Source organism: Gobio gobio (genome assembly GCF_949357685.1).
Source record: "Gobio gobio genome assembly, chromosome: 6".
Lineage (NCBI taxonomy): Eukaryota > Metazoa > Chordata > Actinopteri > Cypriniformes > Gobionidae > Gobio > Gobio gobio.
This window is the reverse complement of record NC_137102.1, coordinates 10,823,696-10,842,820: the sequence shown is the minus strand read 5'-3', so window position 1 is coordinate 10,842,820 and position 19,125 is coordinate 10,823,696. Positions and strand designations below refer to the sequence as shown.

Sequence of the window (19,125 nt, the reverse complement as noted above, 5' to 3'; positions counted from 1 at the left end):
ATAACCTATTTGGTTATTTTTTTCAAGGGCCAAGGAGCAGGTCTCTTTGTTACCTGAGCCGGGTCACGCCACCAAAGCGTTATGGGAAACTAGAAGGTGCTGTCGTTTTGACTCAGCCATCTTGTCTTCCTGTTGATATCTCACCACACTTCCCATGTACTAAGGTCTCCTCTGTTTAGTCAGCCATGGCTAATTTTGTTAGCTAAATGTGGAGCCCTTTATCTGTCAGCAAAGATCATTTCAGGCGGCCCAAAATTAGGACACTGTTGAGATCAGTGCCCTGTGGTGAATGCATCAGGCTCCTAGCGAGTAGCATGTGTGCCACATTAACTAATATCTCAAAGACTTGTTTTAAAGTTAATCACACATAAAACATTCACTGATGCAAAATAATAGTTAACATGTCTCTTGCAGAATAATTGCCTAATTATTAGATGGTGCCTTCATGCAAATTCACTATGTGAAACAGAAGCACTTAAAGGGCTCCTACTGGGCTCTGCTAATTTGTGACTTGAACACCAATCCACTAGAGAGTTTGCATGGAATACTTTTACCCACGGGAAGCTGATTGGATTCACTTTTGTATTGTAAACACAAAGTACTGTGACCATAAAAATAATTATAATCCCCATGATGCAGTTTGTCTTGAAGCCAATACGGAAGTGACTTAAACTGCAATTCATCGACTGGCCGCTAGGGCTCCAGAAGGGAGCAGAATCTCATTGAGCCTCATGTTAAAATGCCCAACTTTACAGCAGAAAAACACATGTTTACAGCCTGGTACAAATTGTGGCTTTGGTCTATATAGCTAATTTTGCCCTTCATGACAACTGTGAGGGGGGTACATTTTTTTTATAACTCATTCGTTTACATTATATAAAGCCTTAAAGTTCTGCATAATTAAGGGCGTGGCCACTTTGAGTGACAGGTGGATAGCCATTTATCTGCTGTCTGTTAGTCATCGCGACGCAGCGGCCAGCTCGTCCCTACTTTACGCTTCAAAACTGCTCTTCAGAATCCTATCGGTGACGTCACGAACACTATGTCCATATTTTTTTACAGTCAATGGCTGCTACAGATTTAATAGTTGCCCATTATTGTTGTACATATCAGATTATTTTATCAGATTCTTGTGCATTGCATTTGTACCCAGTCAATTTGTCCCATCATTCTATCTACTGTACCCTCTTAACTACAATATGGGCCATTGGAGGATTTCAAAGAGATGGAAACAGTGATTTTCTTCTCTTTTTTTTCCAGTACATTAATGGTGGAAACTTGGAGCAGCTGCTGGACAGCAATAAGTACCTGAGCTGGGCCACACGGGTCAAGCTGGCCTTAGAGATCGCCATGGGTCTCAGTTATCTACACTCGAAGGGCATTTTTCACAGAGATCTCACCTCCAAGGTAATCATGACCACAATGCAACAGTTTGGGTGCAGTAAGGTTTTGTTAATAAAGTCTCTTATGCTCAACAAGGCTGCATTTAGTTATTCCTTTGATGGCAAAGCTGAATTTTAAGTCATTGTTCCAGTCTTCAGTGTCACATGATCCTTCAGAAATCATTCCAATATGCTGATTTGCTGCTCAAGAAACATTTCTTATTGTCAATGATGAAAACAGAATAAAAGTCTTATTTAAAAACCAAACAAAAAATCTTAATGGCCCCAAATATTTGTGAATGTTAGTGTAATGTCGTAAATGGTTATTACATTGCTTAATTTTATTGGCCTCATGAAGGAAGGCAATTATTGGATGAACTCAAGGTACACTTGTCCTGTGGGTTTAATGCTGTTATTTATCAACAAGAAGACTATATCAGTTCACACTGAAACGGGTGCTTTTGATTTAGTCTTCACGGTGCTCTTGTTGGTGGCATGCGCTGACATGCTGTCTCTACCTCCAGCTGTTGTGTTCTCTTCTAAGCACTTGTGGGACTTCCCATAATTATACGCTGTGGGAATCATCCCTGTTGCTTCCTTGCTACATCATTACTTTCTGTTTAAGTGATTCTAATTGACTGAATCTCAAGTGTAAGGTATCCTGTGGGAGGAGCAATATGTTCTCCTAGTTACTGTTTCTTTCCTTTTGATGTTCTTTCAGAACTGCCTGGTCAAATCTGATGAGACCGTATACACTGCGATCGTCGGAGACTTTGGCCTTGCTGAGAAAATCCCCAGTCATGAGTGAGTAACAGGCAACGTTGAGACCTACAAAAGGAGTAAAACATGCACTTGTGATAATTTCACCTTTATGCTTTACTATAGCAGCTGCTGCAGCTATGATTAATGTGGCTTGTTTACATATAAAACAGTACAGTGGGCATCCTTCTGTTTGCTCATGGCAATCTGAAAAGGAAGCAATGGTGAGACGCAAGCAATACTGACAGGGGGTGGTGATATCTAATTTGGAAGGAACATACCGTCCAAAGTCAACTTTTAAGAGGGCTAATAATACCAAAGCAGTTCAAGACCCTTTCTCTCCCATAACCTCCTCACCACTAGGATGTTTTTTTTTATTTTTATCGAATAGTCGGTTGGTTGCCTGAACAACTAGTCAAATAATCTCTTTTATTTGATTAAACTGAAAGCTCTGTATAATTAGACCAGTTTCAGGATCACTGGGCCCCAATTTGACCCCAACTGGACGAATGCTTGCATAATTTAGATGTGATTTTCAAAATAAGCTGTACGGAGATGAATGGAATGGAGTTGAATGCAGAGGTCTCAAGACACATTTTCAAAAATGGTTATATTTTTTAAATTCACAGCATCTTAAAGGGTTAGTTCACCTAAAAATTTAAATTGTTATCGATTATTCACCCTCATGTCGTTCCATCACACCTTCATCTTCGAAACATATGTTAATGACACCTGAGAGGTTTCTGTCCCTTCATTGAAAGTCTACTATAACAAACATTTGACTGTTCCAGATGTACATAAAGAGATGGTAAAAGTAATCCATATGAATCAAGCTCTTTAATCCACGTTCACATTATATGATGAACACAACACATTTAATTCAGCCTTTTATTCTCATAAGCATTCATTAAAAGACATGCATAGAGAACATCAAAAATGTGTAAACATATTTAAGCTTATGCAAGAAGAACCAATTAGGTTTGTTCTCATGTGCCTAAATTATCATCTAAATTGTCATCTAATTACTATAAAGCAATCATGTCAGATTTCATTTAAAAAATATCTTCATTTGTGTTTTGAAAGATGAACGTCAGAATTTTCACATGCTCAATAAACATGGAAGACCATTCTGACAGCTACATTTCTATTTAAAACACTGCCACTAAAAATATTGAATTGTTAAACAAAGGAAAAAATTAGAAACTACTTGTCAAAGCTTGTCATGTTGTTACCCCTTCTCTATTCCGCATACATTGTTAAAAGGTTTTTCATAGTACTGCTTCCTCAACTGAACTTTCTGGTGCCATTTAGTCATTGTTAGTGCTTAAGTATCTGTATTTATATAATGTGTGAAAGCATTTTGGCATGTCAGTGTTTTGACCACTATTCTGTGTGTTCAGTTTTGAGGGAGAGAAGCTGTCTGTGGTGGGATCCCCATTTTGGATGGCTCCAGAAGTGTTAAGAGACGAGCCGTATAACGAGAAGGTTAGATTCTCAGCTGCAGTCGGCACTCGGCACCATTACAAGGCTTGTTTTATGCCAGCATCTATCAGGACACATAATCATTTCTCTGTATTCATTTCTAGGCTGATGTGTTTTCATATGGCATTATTTTGTGCGAGATCATTGCAAGGATACAGGCTGATCCTGACTACCTACCGCGCACTGAAGTGAGTCCACAGCAGCAGTAAATATCATAAACCTCTACAATAAATGTTTTGGAGATGCAAATTTGTAACTACATGACTTGTTTATGCTAGTCATTAAAACCTCTTTGTCCTAAGTATGACATTTACCCGCTCATGTGCTCCTTGCAGAACTTTGGCCTGGATTACCACGCCTTCCAGCACATGGTTGGAGATTGTCCCCCTGACTTCCTTCAGGTCGCCTTCAACTGTTGCAATGTGAGAGTTTCTCTTTAACAATCCATTAATGATTCTTTTAGTTCTTTTTTTTTTAGAGAGCACCAAATAATAATAATCATTTCTCATACTTTTATAATATAAAACTATTCAAAACTACTATTCAAAAGTTTGGTGTCAGTAAACAATTTTTTTTGTTTGAAACATTAAAACATTTTATCAACCCAAAACTTTAGAATGGTAGTGTATATAATATAACATAATGTAATTTCATATCAGTTTATCAACAGACAAGCAACTACAGCACAAAACCGTCCCACTATAATTAGGGATGGTATTGAGAACCTGTTCCAAATTGCCCAGAACCGGTGATTCAATAAGAAACGTGCATTTCGATTCCGCTTATTGGTTACTGTGTGCGCATTTTATAGATTTTTAACCGCTACACACACGCACACACACATGCGTGCTGTTTCCTGTGCTGCAGACACACACGTGCACACAGAAAGACTTCTCATAGTGAATGAATAGTGCGCGATAATGAACTGAGTTCTCTTCCTCGTCTTTTTGCACAGCATGCGAATGGACAAATACACAAAACATGTCAAAAACACAGTCTGATATGCCGTTGACGGCAGACTTTCTTGATGCCGTCTTTATGATAACGTTAATCAAACAACAAAAGCGCTGTTTTCTGTGCTGCAGACACACTCGCTGCACACAAAGCGTGCGCACAGAACGGCTTCTCACAAAATACACACAAAAATGTCAAAATACTCTCATAAATACAGTCGGTTATGTCATTGACGGCAGATTTTCTTATGATAACGTTAATCAAACAACAAAAGACGAGAATTCACTCGCTGTTCTAGACTGTAATGTAGAGCCTATATTTGATCAATAAACGGGGTCCCCACGCTTCTTGAAAGTACTTGAAAGTTCTTGAATTTCAGACGCATGGATTCAAGGCCTGGAAAGTACAAACATAGGTCCTTGAAAGTGCTTGAATTAAGCATGAACTGCATTTTGGTAGAGTAGCATGGTGCTATTAAAAAAAATTGGCCTTAATGCTCTACCAAAGCCAGCGGGGGAAACTTGAAAAAATGCTGCGTTAGCGGATAGATGGTGATCATGTGCAGACAGCTCTGCATAATGAGCACATAACGTGGAGCTTTTTAATGAGCTTAGTGCCAGGGAAGTGCAAATTTAGTGATGCTTGGCTCAGTGTTGAGCTAAAGAAAAATGTATTTATCAAAGTTCCAACGAATAACGCTTAAAGTAGTGTTTATCACCGGGGAAACCAATATATTTCTGCTGTTCCGTAAGCGGCATCTACTGTCAAAAGCCGTATTTGGACGGTAATTGTTTCTGGTGGGGTGATAAGGTATTTTTTAGTAATATACAGGGGCTAGTCTGAATCCGTCTGAATCCAGAATGTCAGTGTTTTTCTCCCACCACCCGCATAAAAATCCCTGGCCGAATGACTTACTGTTTTTAGCCAAACACAAAGGTTGTGTGGTAATTTAATTGCCGTCCAATTCCACATTGTTTATATCTTTTTTGACTACTGCAGAGCACCGTACGGTTGCGCTTCGCTGTAATTTGGATGCATTTTAAAGATCTAGCCTTTTATTACTGAAATACTGGCAAGTATTTACAAGAGCGATATATTTCATCACCGCTCAAAAAATTTGAAATGGGCCGTTATTACGGCAGCAATTATATATATTAAATATAATATGTGCAGGTCTTTAAAAGCCTTCAAATTGATTTTTAAAAAGTGATTTAATAAATAGTTTTGCATATTTTTTATGCCTAACAATTAACTTGTCCATATCTTTTCATTTAATTGGAAAATTCATGTATAGAATATTCTCTATATTTTGATGTTTTAATTAAGTAATGATTTATTTTTTTAAAAAAGAACCTAAAACTAGTGTGAAATAAATGTTAAAAGCAGGATTAGGAGCACTGCAAACGGCATCTCTCGTTAAAACTTGCTCGCTCTTGTACACCAGCTTCTTTACTCATTGGATTTTTAAAAAGTCACAGTAGGCCTAGTACAGTACAGCAGGTATTTGATATACTGTCCAGATTGGCATTAACACACCCACCTTTATGGTATTTATTGTGCTTGATTTAAATAAAAGGTGCTTTTAAAAAGTCCTTGAATCTGGTGTTCATGAAAGAGTGGGAATCCTGAATAAAGTGCAGTGCTATTTTACATTTGATTACAGTTTCTGTACCTGAAAATGTTTATTTCAATCATCTTTTGTTCAATTGTATTTATTTGTGCAATTGCTAATTTGTTTATTTGTTCTTTTTTTAATTATATGATAATGATTGACATTTATATATTTTTAATATATGTTATTTTTAAACCATAGGCAAAAGTTCCTAGCCTGTTGATTTTTGTTCATGGGATTCAGCCACAATGAAATGTTTTGCAATAATAGCCTAATAATAAATGTGTTTTTTACCCTTTTGGAATCCAAATTAGGAATCGATAAGAATCGGAATCGATATACCCAACCCTAACTATAATATCTGTGCGGTGTAACATTCTTAGAATAGAAATGAGAACACGGAGCTCCTCCAGATTTAGATGCTGATGATTTTTTATGTTCTTGTTGCCTCCACATATATCCCAGATGGATCCAAAGCTCAGGCCCTCGTTCACAGATTTAGTAAAGAGGCTGGAAGAAATCCAGAAACAGCTGAAAGCTGATGATTCCGAGAGAGAGAGGATGCTACTAACTGCCGGAGAGGTTGAGAAAAAAAACATCCCTAAAGGTGCGTGTTTATTTAAGCAAACACATTTATTTCTCTCCTAGTATTCGTTTGACTAACCTGCAAACTGTGGATATGATCATGAAAACTATAGGTGTCCATTCCATAATATTTCGTTCACCATTTCTGGCACCAAGCAAAAGCTTTGATGCGCTTTGAACGCATCTTTGATGTGAGTTGCTTTGACAGAGTGTTAGTACATCCTGCCGCCCCCTGAGGCTTTGCTCATACCATCCAACACACTCTTTCCATGTAATACCGCAGGGCCAATGAGTTCTAAGAACAAGGAGACTGGAAAACGAACAGGATTGGAGACAGTAACATTGTCTGTCTATGAGCTTTATGGATTGGACGTTCTTTCCTCATGGGGATTACTTATAATGCACAGCTTTTACTTTTTCTCTCGTTGCTTTGCAATCTCACAGCCCAGTTTCCGTATAGTGATAATTCATATCATATCACAGCACAACTGAGAAATGTTTCTTGAGCAGCAAATCAGCATATTACAATGATTACTGAAGGATCATGTGACACTAAAGGCTGGAGTAATGATGCTTAAAATACAGCTTTGCATCACAGGAATAAGTTATATTTTTAAATATATTAAAAGTATTTTAAATTGTGAAATAATATTTCACAATATTACTGTTTAACTTCAAATAAATGCAGCCTTGGTGAGCATTAATCAAATCTTACTGGCTCCAAACCTTTGAACTGCCAACACTGTAATACACTTTCTTAAAAGTTTTAATGCATATAGGCACATTTTGTATTCCATGTACTGTACATTTTTCAGTTCACTGTATTTTGAGTTTTGATATGTTAAATCTGATTCATGCTCTTTGCCTTGCACATATTCAGTCAAATGAACAATACAGATTTTGCCACCCCCTAGTGTTCAAGATTATTAAAGCTCAAGTGTGTTGGTTCTGTTTGGTGACTAGCAGAAATATTGTTTTTAAACCGGTTGTTTGAACATTTCTTGCATCTGTCATTGGTCAACAAACATTTAGCCCCACCCCAAACTCATACCATTAGTTGTGCCAGTGTTGTTCTGGCTGGTCATTATGCTCACATTAATAGATCAATGTTTTATATTTGACACTTGACAAGGAAATCAATATATATCAGTATATTAGGTAATGTATTTGGTATCATCATGAACTAACAATAAACATCTATTTTTACAGAATTTATTAAAGGGTTAGTTCACCTAAAAATGAAAAATTATCTCATAATTTACTCACCCTCAAGCCATCATAGGCTAGGTGTTTATGACTTTTTTCTTTCAGCCAAAAACAGTTATATTAAAAAAATATCCGGGCTCTTCCAAGCTTTATAATGGGAGTGAATTTATTTTTTGAAGCCCAAAAAAGCCCAAGAAAAACATTTATTTTAAATGGAAATCCTTTGGTAATAAATGTCTTTACTGTCAATTTAATGCATCTTTGCTGAATAAAAGTATTAGCCTGTAAGATTAAAATAATAATTTGTGTCCCCAAACATTTGTATGGTAGTGAAGGTTAATGTTAATTAAAAGATTTTAAAATGCGTTAATATACATAGAAATTACTATTAACAATGAACAATCTTCAACAATTACTATTCTTGCTTGTATATTGTTACCTAATGCGCTGCCTAATGTTATCATATAGAATCTAGATTACCATAGAAACACTCTAATGTGGTCTCTACCTCTCTTATTGTTGTTCTAGGTCCATGTGAAAAGGGAATAAAGAGATTAAATCCTCTTGGTTTTCAGGATGACAAGATTCCACCCAAGTCCCCCCGTCCACGTCGCAACATCTGGCTTTCCCGTAGCCAGTCCGACATTTTCTCTCGTAAACCTGCCCGCAAAGTGAACGTCCAGGACCCTTACTACAACCCAGGACCTAAGGGCTTCACACACGGGCTACCAAAAGTCAACCCGTTCAGTGCCAGAGAGGACTTAAAAGGTGGCAAGATCAAGTTTTACGACATGCCCAGCAAGTCGGTCTTCTCGCTCATGTTTGACTTGCACTCGCCTCACAGCAGTCAAAGCTCATACCAGCCTCATCCCAACGTCAACACTGGTGCCTCTGGCAACAACTGCTCCACCTCCTGGACGGAGCCCTGGCAGCTGCCCGGTCGCCAATGCCGTTCACTCCCTGTCTCTCCCCTGCTGCCCCCCTCAGAAGTCTTATTCTCATGTCACCCCATGTCTAGGAGCGAGGCCGGACAGCCCAGCGGCGAATGCCGGCAAAAAGCGCTGAGCAGCTGGGCTAAGAAGTACGCCGTAACCGAGATCCCACCATACAAGCCGCGAGCTGACAAGGAGGAGGAAGTGGAGGCGGCAGAGGACTGGTCTTTTCTTGTACCCTCTGATGGAGGAGAAGCAGAGGCCATGGACTGCTCCAGCAGCAAAGGAAGCCCTGCAGATGATAAGGACCCGATCCTCAGCCAGATGCAAAACGGAAACCTCGGTGGCGTCTTTGAGGAAATGGAGGCTGAAGACCAGGATGGCATGATGATGATCCCCAACAAAAACTCGCTCACGCTAAGCATGTCTGTGGAGCCTGAGGAACTCTGTCCGATAGTCCTCACAGCCTGCAAAGCCTCGTCTTCAGGAGGCCGCATCTCCAGATGTGACATCTAGATGGGAGCTTGGTCACGCAAACAGAGATTCGTTCAATATTTAATATGATAAGTTGTGTATGTTGTTCCTTGCGGGGGGTGGAAACCCTTGTAACTTAAGCTAAAATGGCGGCTTGGACTGAACACGGGAGCAGGAAACAGAGGTGTGAAACACTGATCCGGTGCATGCGTTAGAAGTTAGCCATCACACTATGAAGAACTCAAACAGAGAGATGCAATGGATGTCACTTCACACAGGGCTAATGATGAGACACATTCTGTTTTTCTGCATAATACATTCTAATGGTTGCACCACAATAGTTACCACAAATGCTGTGTTTATTTTTTTATGTTATGTTTTGTCCACAAACTGTATCCATTGTATATTTAATTGAGCAGCTTTGGTCATTTCTATGCGTTTCAAAAGTTAATGAAGATGAAATCTCTTGGAGAAAGGTGATTCGAGTGTCGTTTTGCACTGCATGGGCCTGTCGAAAATCCGCAGCAAACATTCCATGTTGACTCGCATCTTAAAAGCTCCCGTTTTGATCCTATGCTAATGGTGTGTGCAAAACAAGGACAATTTACACACTTTGACCTCTCAGGTCTTCAAAAAAAAAACAAGAAGTCCATGTCTATCTACTTAAAATCGTAATTGCACTTGAAATAAGTTAATGGTTTGAACTTGTTTTTAATCTGTTATTTGTCACTACATTTCTATGCAATAAATTTAACCAAGGCATGATAGTTTTATAGAGAGGATTTATTTTGATATTTATAAGGAGAAAAAATAATTTTACCGTCTTCATTGTCTGTGAACTGTTTAAACTGTTGTTGTTTATACGATATGATGAATAGATATTTCTGTACATGGTCAGTTCTTGCTAGTTTATCAGTAACTCTATTTTTCTGCGTTTTCGGTCCTGACTGTTTTCTCAACGCTTTTAGATTGTAGATTTGTAAATGATTGAGAGAGATGTATATTTCTACCAAAGACAGATCAGGACTTTTCCCCATTTATATGGCTTTAATTGATTAAATGCATGTGTGTATTCCCATTTGTTTAAAATAAATTCAAAATGTCTTACTGATTTTTATTGTGGCTACTGTTCATTAACCATGTAGTAGACCTAAACCATCATTATCCTTACTTTTAATGGCTCTTTCATAATGTCCATCCAGTCTAGCACACTTTTAAGAATACAGCCTACATGTACATTAAACCAGAAAGGGGAAAAAACAGGCATTTTAAGAAAAGGAAAACTTGGATTTTATTTGTCCCAAAATGTACACAAAATCTTAAAATCAAAGGTTTTTATGCATTTCCTTCCGTTTTTACAGCAGTGATTTTCCCCCAGACGTAGTCCATCTTGTGCACATGAGCCTTTGAAGACTTTGAGAAGGTGCTTTTGGCTACTTGTAGAGGAACAGACTTGCCACTGAGGAACAGCTTATTGATACATGTGGGAATGAGAGGAGCAGTGCTGGGTTCTTCTGTGTTTTTTGTCAGATTTCTGGCATAAGCGAAAATATACCCAGTCATGAAAGCATCAAATCCTGCTCTGTGAGTTCCTCCTTCAACTTTCTTCACTTCTGGTCTATCAGGAGCTTTCGCAGATGCTTCTGGCTGAGATTCCTCATTTCCATTCTTGCTGGCTGTTTTCCCAGGTTCAAACGAATGCGTGGCATCTGTTGGCTCAGCCTTCGCCATCGTCTCCTGATGTTCAGGGAGTGCTGGTTCAGACATGGGCACTGCCTGGTCCAGCTCAGCCCCTTCAATGCATGATCTTTTGCCCTGTGGGGAACTGCACGCTTCAGGGGCCCCTTTAGAATTGTTCTTTTTGTTCTTGCGCTTCCTCCTCTTCCTCTTGTCTTCTTTGCTCTTCTCATCGTGCTGGATTATGAGGTCTGTGTCATGTGACATGGTGCACTGAGAGCCATTGGGACACCATCCATAAGCCTAGCAGAGCAGAAAACAATTAGCAATGTCGCATATAGAATTTAAGGAATACGATCATGAAGGGGTGAGTTTAAGTGAGACCTCTCCTCTCATTACTTGTATTTATATACATCTTCACAAAAATAAATACACTGCTTTTTATTTAGCATGAAAATGAAGGCTTCAAAGAAGGAAAAATTAAAAAGACAGACAGCTCTCATTTAAACAAAACAGATGGAATATTGACAGAAACGTTGTCTAGAATTATTTCTCACTAAAGGCAAAAGTAAATTCTGCATTTATTATAATGGGTTTATTTAAATTATTTCAATTTAATAAAATGTATTTGTTAAATTTAACAATTTATGTAATGTGTAATTTTACACATTACAAAATAGATCATATTCTGTAAACAATACTAAACATCATTAAATGATAAATAAAAAATTGGCATTCAAATACAATGTTAAATTGCTACAAATGTCTCATTTTAACCTCAGAAAACTTCAGAGGTATCAATATTAAGATGAGACCATAAAAAGATGCCATTATTTTAAGGTGTCTTTGTTATAGTGTAATTATAAAAATAAGTACTAATATAAATTAACGTACTTACTATATAATTAGGTTAGTTTTAGGGTTAGTTGCGTGTAATTATTAATAATTTACTATTACTATAGTAGTACATGTAAGATGTGTAACAGGGACACTGGAAGGCCCTGTTTGCACCTGGTATTGAGATGCGTTTTAGTCGATTCGATCACTAGTAGACGAGGGATTCTTCTCTCTTTTGTCCACTTTCAACCATAGTGAATTGGACGTGCGTATAAATTGAGCGTTTGAAGCGAAATAGACGCGTTCAAGGCACTCCAGGAGAAATGTCTTAAAACACCACTCTGCCTCTTTTCATTTTCATTAAAAATATATATGAATCATTAATAGCCACACAAATGTGGTCCAGTCAACTCCTACATTATCTTCACTGCATGAATATTTAAATATCCTTAAAAAATTAAGTTATGAAACTTATCTTTGCCCTCAGTCAAAACGATCTGGCAGACAACAAAATTATAGATTCATGACACCAAAGATCGCCCGTTAGATCCACACAAGACGAACCACTACAGGACATCAGAGCCAGCGGCAAACGTCAGAAGGACTAGCCGAGGAAAGGCTGCTCTCACCGGGGTTAATGAGCGCTGAGTGCCCGGTGATCGCCTGGATCTCACAACTCCAAAAACGCAAGATTATTTTTTTTAAATAGGCGCTCTCTTTATAAAGAAACCACAGATTTGAGCTTTAAACAATTACATTCTCACCTGAAAAAGTCTTAAAACTACATTTTGTGACACAATAGTAGTATTTTTAAATTATGCAGGGTTTCTCATCACGTCACTTTACCACGTGACAGCAGAAAGCAGGCTCCTGATTGGTTAACGCGGCGCGAATTGACGCCAAAGTACACATTTTTCTACTCGGGCGTCAGACGCAAATTCCTTGTTTATACTTTTGCCTGGCTCTGCAGCGTGAGCCTCCGCTGACTGCGCGCGCTCCTCTCCAAACGGACGAGGCGTTTATACTCGACGCGCTCGCTGTTGTGCTATTCTTTGAAACGACAGAGGGCGACTCGGAATAATTGTTCTATAAACCATCAGGAAACAGCGCCGAGAAGAAGTGGGTTAATGTACACAGGTGATATTTATTTTAGTACACTTCACCGAAAACGACACTACAAAAGAATCGTGTAAAACTCAATAAACCTTGATATTACTTGTGACATGAGAATAAAATATATGCACACATGTATACAACTAAATTAACGATCTCTTAAATATTTCATAATTTCACAAAACATTTTCATTTAGTTTCGTGATTTTTTTTTTAATTAAACATGGATCTTTATTTAAAAGAGCTTATTTCTGCTTTTGTAGGCTCATTTTGTAAATATAAGCAACTCATTTGTATGTGTAAACTGGGTGCCAGTGTGATGAGACATCATGCTCGGCAAGATTCGCCTAGAACTCTTCGGATGCTGAGTCGCGCGCGCTGTTACAAAAAATGCGCTGCACACCGCCAGGCGAAATGGGGTCTTGCGCACCCAACGTGCATGACCGCCCACTCCGCATTGACGTCATTTTTGCCGCGCGCACCCTCGTGCTTGTGCGGATGCGTCGAGTATAAACAAGGCTTATCGCGCAAGACAATTCGCGTCAAATTCGAACTGGATGCGCGAATGAGGCGGAATCACGTCCATCGCGCCGCAGGACCTCCAGACGCGCGTCAACGCGCCTTTCCATTGACTTAACATTGAAATCACTCGCTCCCGACGCTCTATTCGCGTTTAGGGATGAAACAATTACCGGTTTCACGATAAACCACGATTAAATTTTGTGACGGTTAGTAATATCGTATAAAATTGAATTATCATTAAAACCGCGTGTGATTATCACGATTTTAAAACTCGCGGTAAATCTTGTCCAGTCAGCGTCAGTCTGGCGCAGCACTGCTGTTTTCTGAATGAGAAGAAATGGCAGAAAGCAGTGACAGCGCCGGGAGATTTTTCAGATTTCTAAAAGGACCAAATCTGAGGTGTGGTCATATTTTGGCTTTTACAAAAGTCTGGAGGGAAACTTAATCGAAGATGGTCACCCTGTCTGCAGAACATGCCAGAAGAAAGTCACTGTAATAGAGGGAACACTTCAAAACTATGAACGCAAGGCAAGTGGACTTTGACCTCAATAGCAAAACTGCGTCTGGGAAATAATAACGTGAAGCGAACGAACAAATTCAGACAAGACTAGGGTGGCATTTAAGGGATAATAATCAGGGCTTGACATTAACAACCGCCATTTGCGGGTATAACGTTATTTCGGCTGCACACTAGTCACTCTGGCTGTTGAACTTATTATAGTCTTCTCAAAAGCCATCTGTTATAATCGCGTTGCGCATTATAACCAATAACACGTGTTTATATTGAGTTTATGAATGCAATGTCTCATAATCAGAGGCGTTCAGATTAGCGGAGTTTTGTTCAGAGCGCGCGCCGCTCACACGCTGAAATCTACACTAAAAGCAGAGAATGTGTGTGATGTACGCAGGAGATTCATTCATCATACAGTGATTGACTGTTTTTGTTCTATTTCAGCAGCGAAAATAGTTTTAAAAAACACAGCATAACCACAGCGCATCTAATATGACTGGCATAAAGTTGGCGAATTTAGGGACCGTCTCTAAAGTTACACACAACATTGGTAACGTTATACGCGTTTGAAACTTCAATAGCATTTGAAGAGAATGACAGTCATAAAACTGACTGTAAAGTGTTCATCTAGGTGTCAGGTATGATGCACACATTTTGATATTTAATCAAATAAACTGTCAAATCATATGGAAATATGGATATGCATTATTTCACTAGGATACTGTTTGGGCTCTTACACAAAACATGCTAGATTTAAATGCATCATTGCTGAACACTGATGAGAATATTGCTTGAGAATATATTTACAGAGATAATATTAGAGATTATATTTACGAGAAATTATTATTATTTATGCGTTGCTATTGACGACGGCCATTATAAGGAAGGAAATCCCAGAGAATCTTGCTTAAAAAAGTGCTTAGAGCTGCTTTAGTTTGTTTGTTGATTTTCAAATATAAAACTTGAACAAAACCGTGATAATATTGATAACCGTGATAATTTGGGTCACTATAATCGTGATGTTAAATTTCCATACCGTTTCATCCCTATTCGCGTTAGGTGTGAACGCAGCATTACTGACTCCAAACATTTTGAACAGTGGTTGAAAACTCACAGAGAACTGAATGCAGATGTTGAGGGCACCATCCTGATTCTGGTTGTCCAAGCAAGGCCTGTAGTCGATGTAGCTCTCCATGTTGCCTGTATATTTACAAAACTCTAGGAACACGCGACTCCCATTACCACCTCCTTCAGTGTCTCTGCTATTTTGCAGCTTACTGTGGAGGGAAAGAAAAAACCTTAAAGTTTAGGTACTGAACAGACATGTACATTTTTTTTTTACTTTTGGCATATTGAGGCATTATACATACCACTTCTTGTAGGCATATTCCAGGTATGAGGCTGTAAAGCGCAGCTCATACTCTGTTGCATATTTGGTGTCATAGATGCCTGAGGGAAACATCTGGGACAGATCGGCAGTGAAGGTGCCCAGTCGCTCAGGTAAATGGGCATAGAAGCACTGGTACAAGAAGACCATGTCTATCAGTCCATTATGGACCACCAAGGGCTTGTCGGCCCTAAGCAGTTCTACGAACAAGGACCGCATGTTTACCCCATGGGCATCACCTCCCTAAAAGAAGCACAAACACACCTAATTGAGTCTCTAAACCTGAACCCTCTACATCAGGGGTCTCCAAACTCAGTCCTGGAGGGCCACGGTCCTGCAGAGTTTAGCTCCAACCCCCAATTAAACACGCCTGAACCAGTTAATCAGTGTTTTGCTAGGGCCTTGTAAGACACTGATTAACTGGTTCAGGTGTGTTTATTTGGGGTTGGAGCTAAACACTGCAGGACAGTGGCCCTCCAGGACTGAGTTTGGAGACCCCTGCTCTACATCTTGATGAAACATTCTTTCGTTTTTCTTAAAAAGCTCAATCATACTCACTTTATCATTACCCTTATAATAAGAAATGCCTTCAGCATATTGTTTGTTGAAGTCAAATCCATGTTGCACGAGGAACTGCACCGACTGAGGTTCAATGATGTATTCCTCTGAGCAAAGCAAGGTTAGATTGTAAATCTGGACCATGTATGTGCGCTCAGCCTAGAAACAGAAGATGCACAAGAATCAATGCAATGTCCGTTTACATCGGCGTTCCTCAAATCCGGTTCTAGAGGGCCATTGCCCTGCAGAGTTTAGTTTCCACCCTAAAGCCGGGGACACACGTAGCGATTGTAAGGTTGATTATGAATGTAATTTGATAGTCTGTGTTTACAGTCAGCATTAAAAATCATATAGTGTGTTCAGTTCAGTCTTGGAATGTTTCAGCTAATCATTAAAGGGTTAGTTCACCCAAAAATGAAAATTCTGTCATTAATTACTCACCCTCATGTCGTTCGACACCCGTAAGACCTCCGTTCATATTCGGAACACAAATGAAGATATTTTAGTTGAAAGCTGATGGCTGAGAAAGGCTTCAGACAGGCCTCCATTGGCATTCAGTACATTTACACTCCCAATACCCATAAAAGGCACTTAAAACGTCGCTACAAAGTCCATCTCACCACAGTGGCTCTAAAATAATTTTACAATGCGACGACAATAGTTTTTGTGCGCAAAAAAAAAATCAAAATAACACCTTTATCCAGCTTGTTATTGTCTTCCGTGTGTGCCTCCACGACGCATGCGCGAGAATATGACGTAGCGCCAGCGTTCGGGAATCCATGAAATGCACACTTAAGCCCCATTTTGAGAACTACGCTGAGACCTAAAGCACGATCAATGTAGAATTCAACAGCTGAGACACGTGCGTCTTCCTCTGCTTGTAAACAAATCGCTTTTGGGTCATGTGTCCGAGCGCCGGATCTGCGTCATATTCTCGCGCATGCGCTGTGGAGGTACACACGGAAGACAATAACAAGCTGGATAAAGGTGTTATTTTGATTTTTTTTTGCGCACAAAAACTATTGTCGTCGCATCGTAAAATTATTGTAGAGTCACTGTGGTGAGATGGACTTTGTAACAACGTTTTAAGTGCCTTTTATGGGTCTTGGGAGTGTACTGAATGCTAATGGAGGCCTATCTGAAGCCTTTCTCAGCCATCAGCTTTCAACAAAAATATCTTCATTTGTGTTCCGAGGATGAACGGAGGTCTTACGGGTGTCGAACGACATGAGGGTGAGTAATTAATGACAGAATTTTCATTTTTGGGTGAACTAACCCTTTAAGTGTGTCCCCGGCTTAATCAGGAACACCTACACAAGCTAGCCAAAGTACTAGAAAATTGCAGGTAAGTGAGTTAAATCATGGTTTGAGCTCAACTCTGCCAGACAGTGGCCCTCCAGGGATGGATTTGAGGAGCCCTGGTTTACATATTCAACGGGAAAATAAATGAACAAAGATCCTTACCTTGTTCTCAAGCTCTTTATAACAAGCAAACCCCAATGAAAGTATCGAACGTGTGCGGGCTGCATGGCATATGGCTTTGTATCTGTCTTCAATGGATCTTTGAAGGCAAAATATAAATATATATAAATAAATAAAAAAACCTTTACCACTTTTCCAGTCCTTGATGATACTAGATAAGAATATGTTAATCACACAACATGAACATACTCAGCCAGAAGAGCTTTCCTTGATCCAAGACCACTCAGTTCCTAAAAGAGACCACACACATGAATCAGCTTGTTCCATGCGGGTAGTAAACACGTTATTTTTCTCATTCGGTTCAATTTCTGAATAGAGAATGTGTTTTATCTCACCGTATCAATGGCGATGAATGAAGATGTTTTAATGGCTAACACCATTGCTGCCCATAACTCCTTAAAATTGTTTCCCTGCACATCTATCACTGGGACTATCATTGAGGATGACATTTTAAATCTACTAGATAAATGAACCAATACCACACATCAGCTGAAGACAGCGATTTTCTTCAAACTAACTTATTTCTCAAATCAAAGTCAACTATCTACGTCACCGTTGTTACATATATAAGTTTTTTATTATTATTATTATTATTATGCTGTCAATGCAGATACTGTAGACGTGCAGAAAATGTCATTGCAGAGCGAGTAAGTTAAACAAAACACAACTGAATATATCTATAATGTACCTGGTAGCATTATAATAATTGTTTTACTTTCACCTTTCCCCGACTGTTACTATTTTAAACGTCAAATTTGTGAATGTGTTCCTATAACTGTAATGAGTTCAATCGCCTGTGTAACATGTGAGTGTATATTTTCTTTCCGGTTGGAGTTTCTTCTACGTTTTATGGCGGTGTGTGCAAATAATGTGCGTGTCCACCTACTGGACTGGAGCATTACTTTTGCATAAATATATAATACATTATCTAAAAACTATTCACTTTAAATAGCTCTCAAAACATTCACAAGTCAAGAATAACGAATTTTGGATTTGCTGTAAATAATTCATAATTTTAAAACTGAAAATTGGAAGAAGATTATTCGTTTATAGAAGAAATGTAAATTACCAGAAGACATATAAGCTGCTTATTTTATAAATGTTTCTATTATTATTATCTCTTTCTATTTCATTTCCCTTTTTACATAGCTTAGTTGTGCGCTGTTCTGTTCTTTAAGAACCTTATATGGGTTTGTATTATTGCCTGCCTTATTGTAATTTTTAGCTGCAAAAAAAAGCATAACGCGAAAAAATATATATATATTACCTTCTGTAACAGATACGTTGAAACCGGTTGAAACCATAGACTGTAAAAAAAATAACATGAATACCTTTCAAACATGAGAACACAAAATAAGAAACTCTTGAAAATGATACAAATTTTAAAGCTTTTTAAATGTATGTAACACCCACGTGTTAATTTTTTGTTTGTTTTATTGTTTTTGTTGTTCTTGTTCTTTGTCTCACATTATCTAAACTGTTATAAATGATGGCTATCTACTGTATTTGACTGTTATTACTGAACTAAATACAATACAAATCATTTTAATCTGGCCACTATTTACTATAAATATACTATTAATATGATCTTAGCTTAAAATGAGGAACGTGGGTAGCGCATACATTTTTTTATTTACATTATGTACATTTGC

The 19,125-nt window shown here is 38.5% G+C and overlaps 2 protein-coding genes across 4 annotated transcripts in view; one reads left to right on the top strand and one right to left on the bottom strand.

The window, feature by feature from the left end:
* tesk2 (testis associated actin remodelling kinase 2) overlaps nt 1–10,497 on the top strand; it is a 44,756-nt gene extending 34,259 nt beyond the window's left edge. For both annotated transcript variants that reach the window (XM_079819228.1, XM_079819227.1), the window contains exons 5-11: nt 1,261–1,407; nt 2,104–2,186; nt 3,542–3,626; nt 3,728–3,811; nt 3,959–4,045; nt 6,655–6,796; nt 8,509–10,497. In XM_079819228.1, the coding sequence (XP_079675354.1) occupies nt 1,261–1,407; nt 2,104–2,186; nt 3,542–3,626; nt 3,728–3,811; nt 3,959–4,045; nt 6,655–6,796; nt 8,509–9,428 (1,548 nt within the window). In that variant the 3' untranslated portion in view covers nt 9,429–10,497. The remainder of the gene's footprint in view (nt 1–1,260; nt 1,408–2,103; nt 2,187–3,541; nt 3,627–3,727; nt 3,812–3,958; nt 4,046–6,654; nt 6,797–8,508) is intronic.
* On the bottom strand, nt 10,483–18,347 carry toe1 (target of EGR1, exonuclease). 2 transcript variants are annotated; one of them, XM_079819231.1, is made up of 8 exons: nt 18,162–18,336; nt 17,809–17,932; nt 17,663–17,703; nt 17,456–17,552; nt 15,992–16,150; nt 15,417–15,676; nt 15,161–15,323; nt 10,657–11,366 (listed from the first exon to the last, which is right to left on the bottom strand). In XM_079819231.1, exons 2-8 carry the CDS (start codon nt 17,920–17,922, stop codon nt 10,722–10,724), a joined length of 1,479 nt encoding a protein of 492 aa, XP_079675357.1. In that variant the 5' UTR covers nt 17,923–17,932; nt 18,162–18,336; the 3' UTR covers nt 10,657–10,721. The 2 variants fall into 2 exon arrangements, with proteins under 2 accessions (XP_079675356.1, XP_079675357.1); XM_079819230.1 differs by having other exon boundaries at nt 10,483–11,366; nt 17,809–18,347.
* Between the last annotated feature and the right edge of the window lie 778 nt (nt 18,348–19,125).

What these genes read in the sequence shown, in the direction of transcription:
- toe1 (XM_079819230.1), bottom strand. Translation starts at nt 17,922, where the DNA reads ATGTCATCCTCAATGATAGTCCCAGTGATAGATGTGCAGGGAAACAAT. An exon ending in CATTCATCGCCATTGATACG is followed by an intron (nt 17,704 to 17,808) that starts GTGAGATAAAAC and finishes GGTCTCTTTTAG; the next exon opens with GAACTGAGTGGTCTTGGATC. An exon ending in ACATCTGCATTCAGTTCTCT is followed by an intron (nt 11,367 to 15,160) that starts GTGAGTTTTCAA and finishes CTGCTCTGCTAG; the next exon opens with GCTTATGGATGGTGTCCCAA.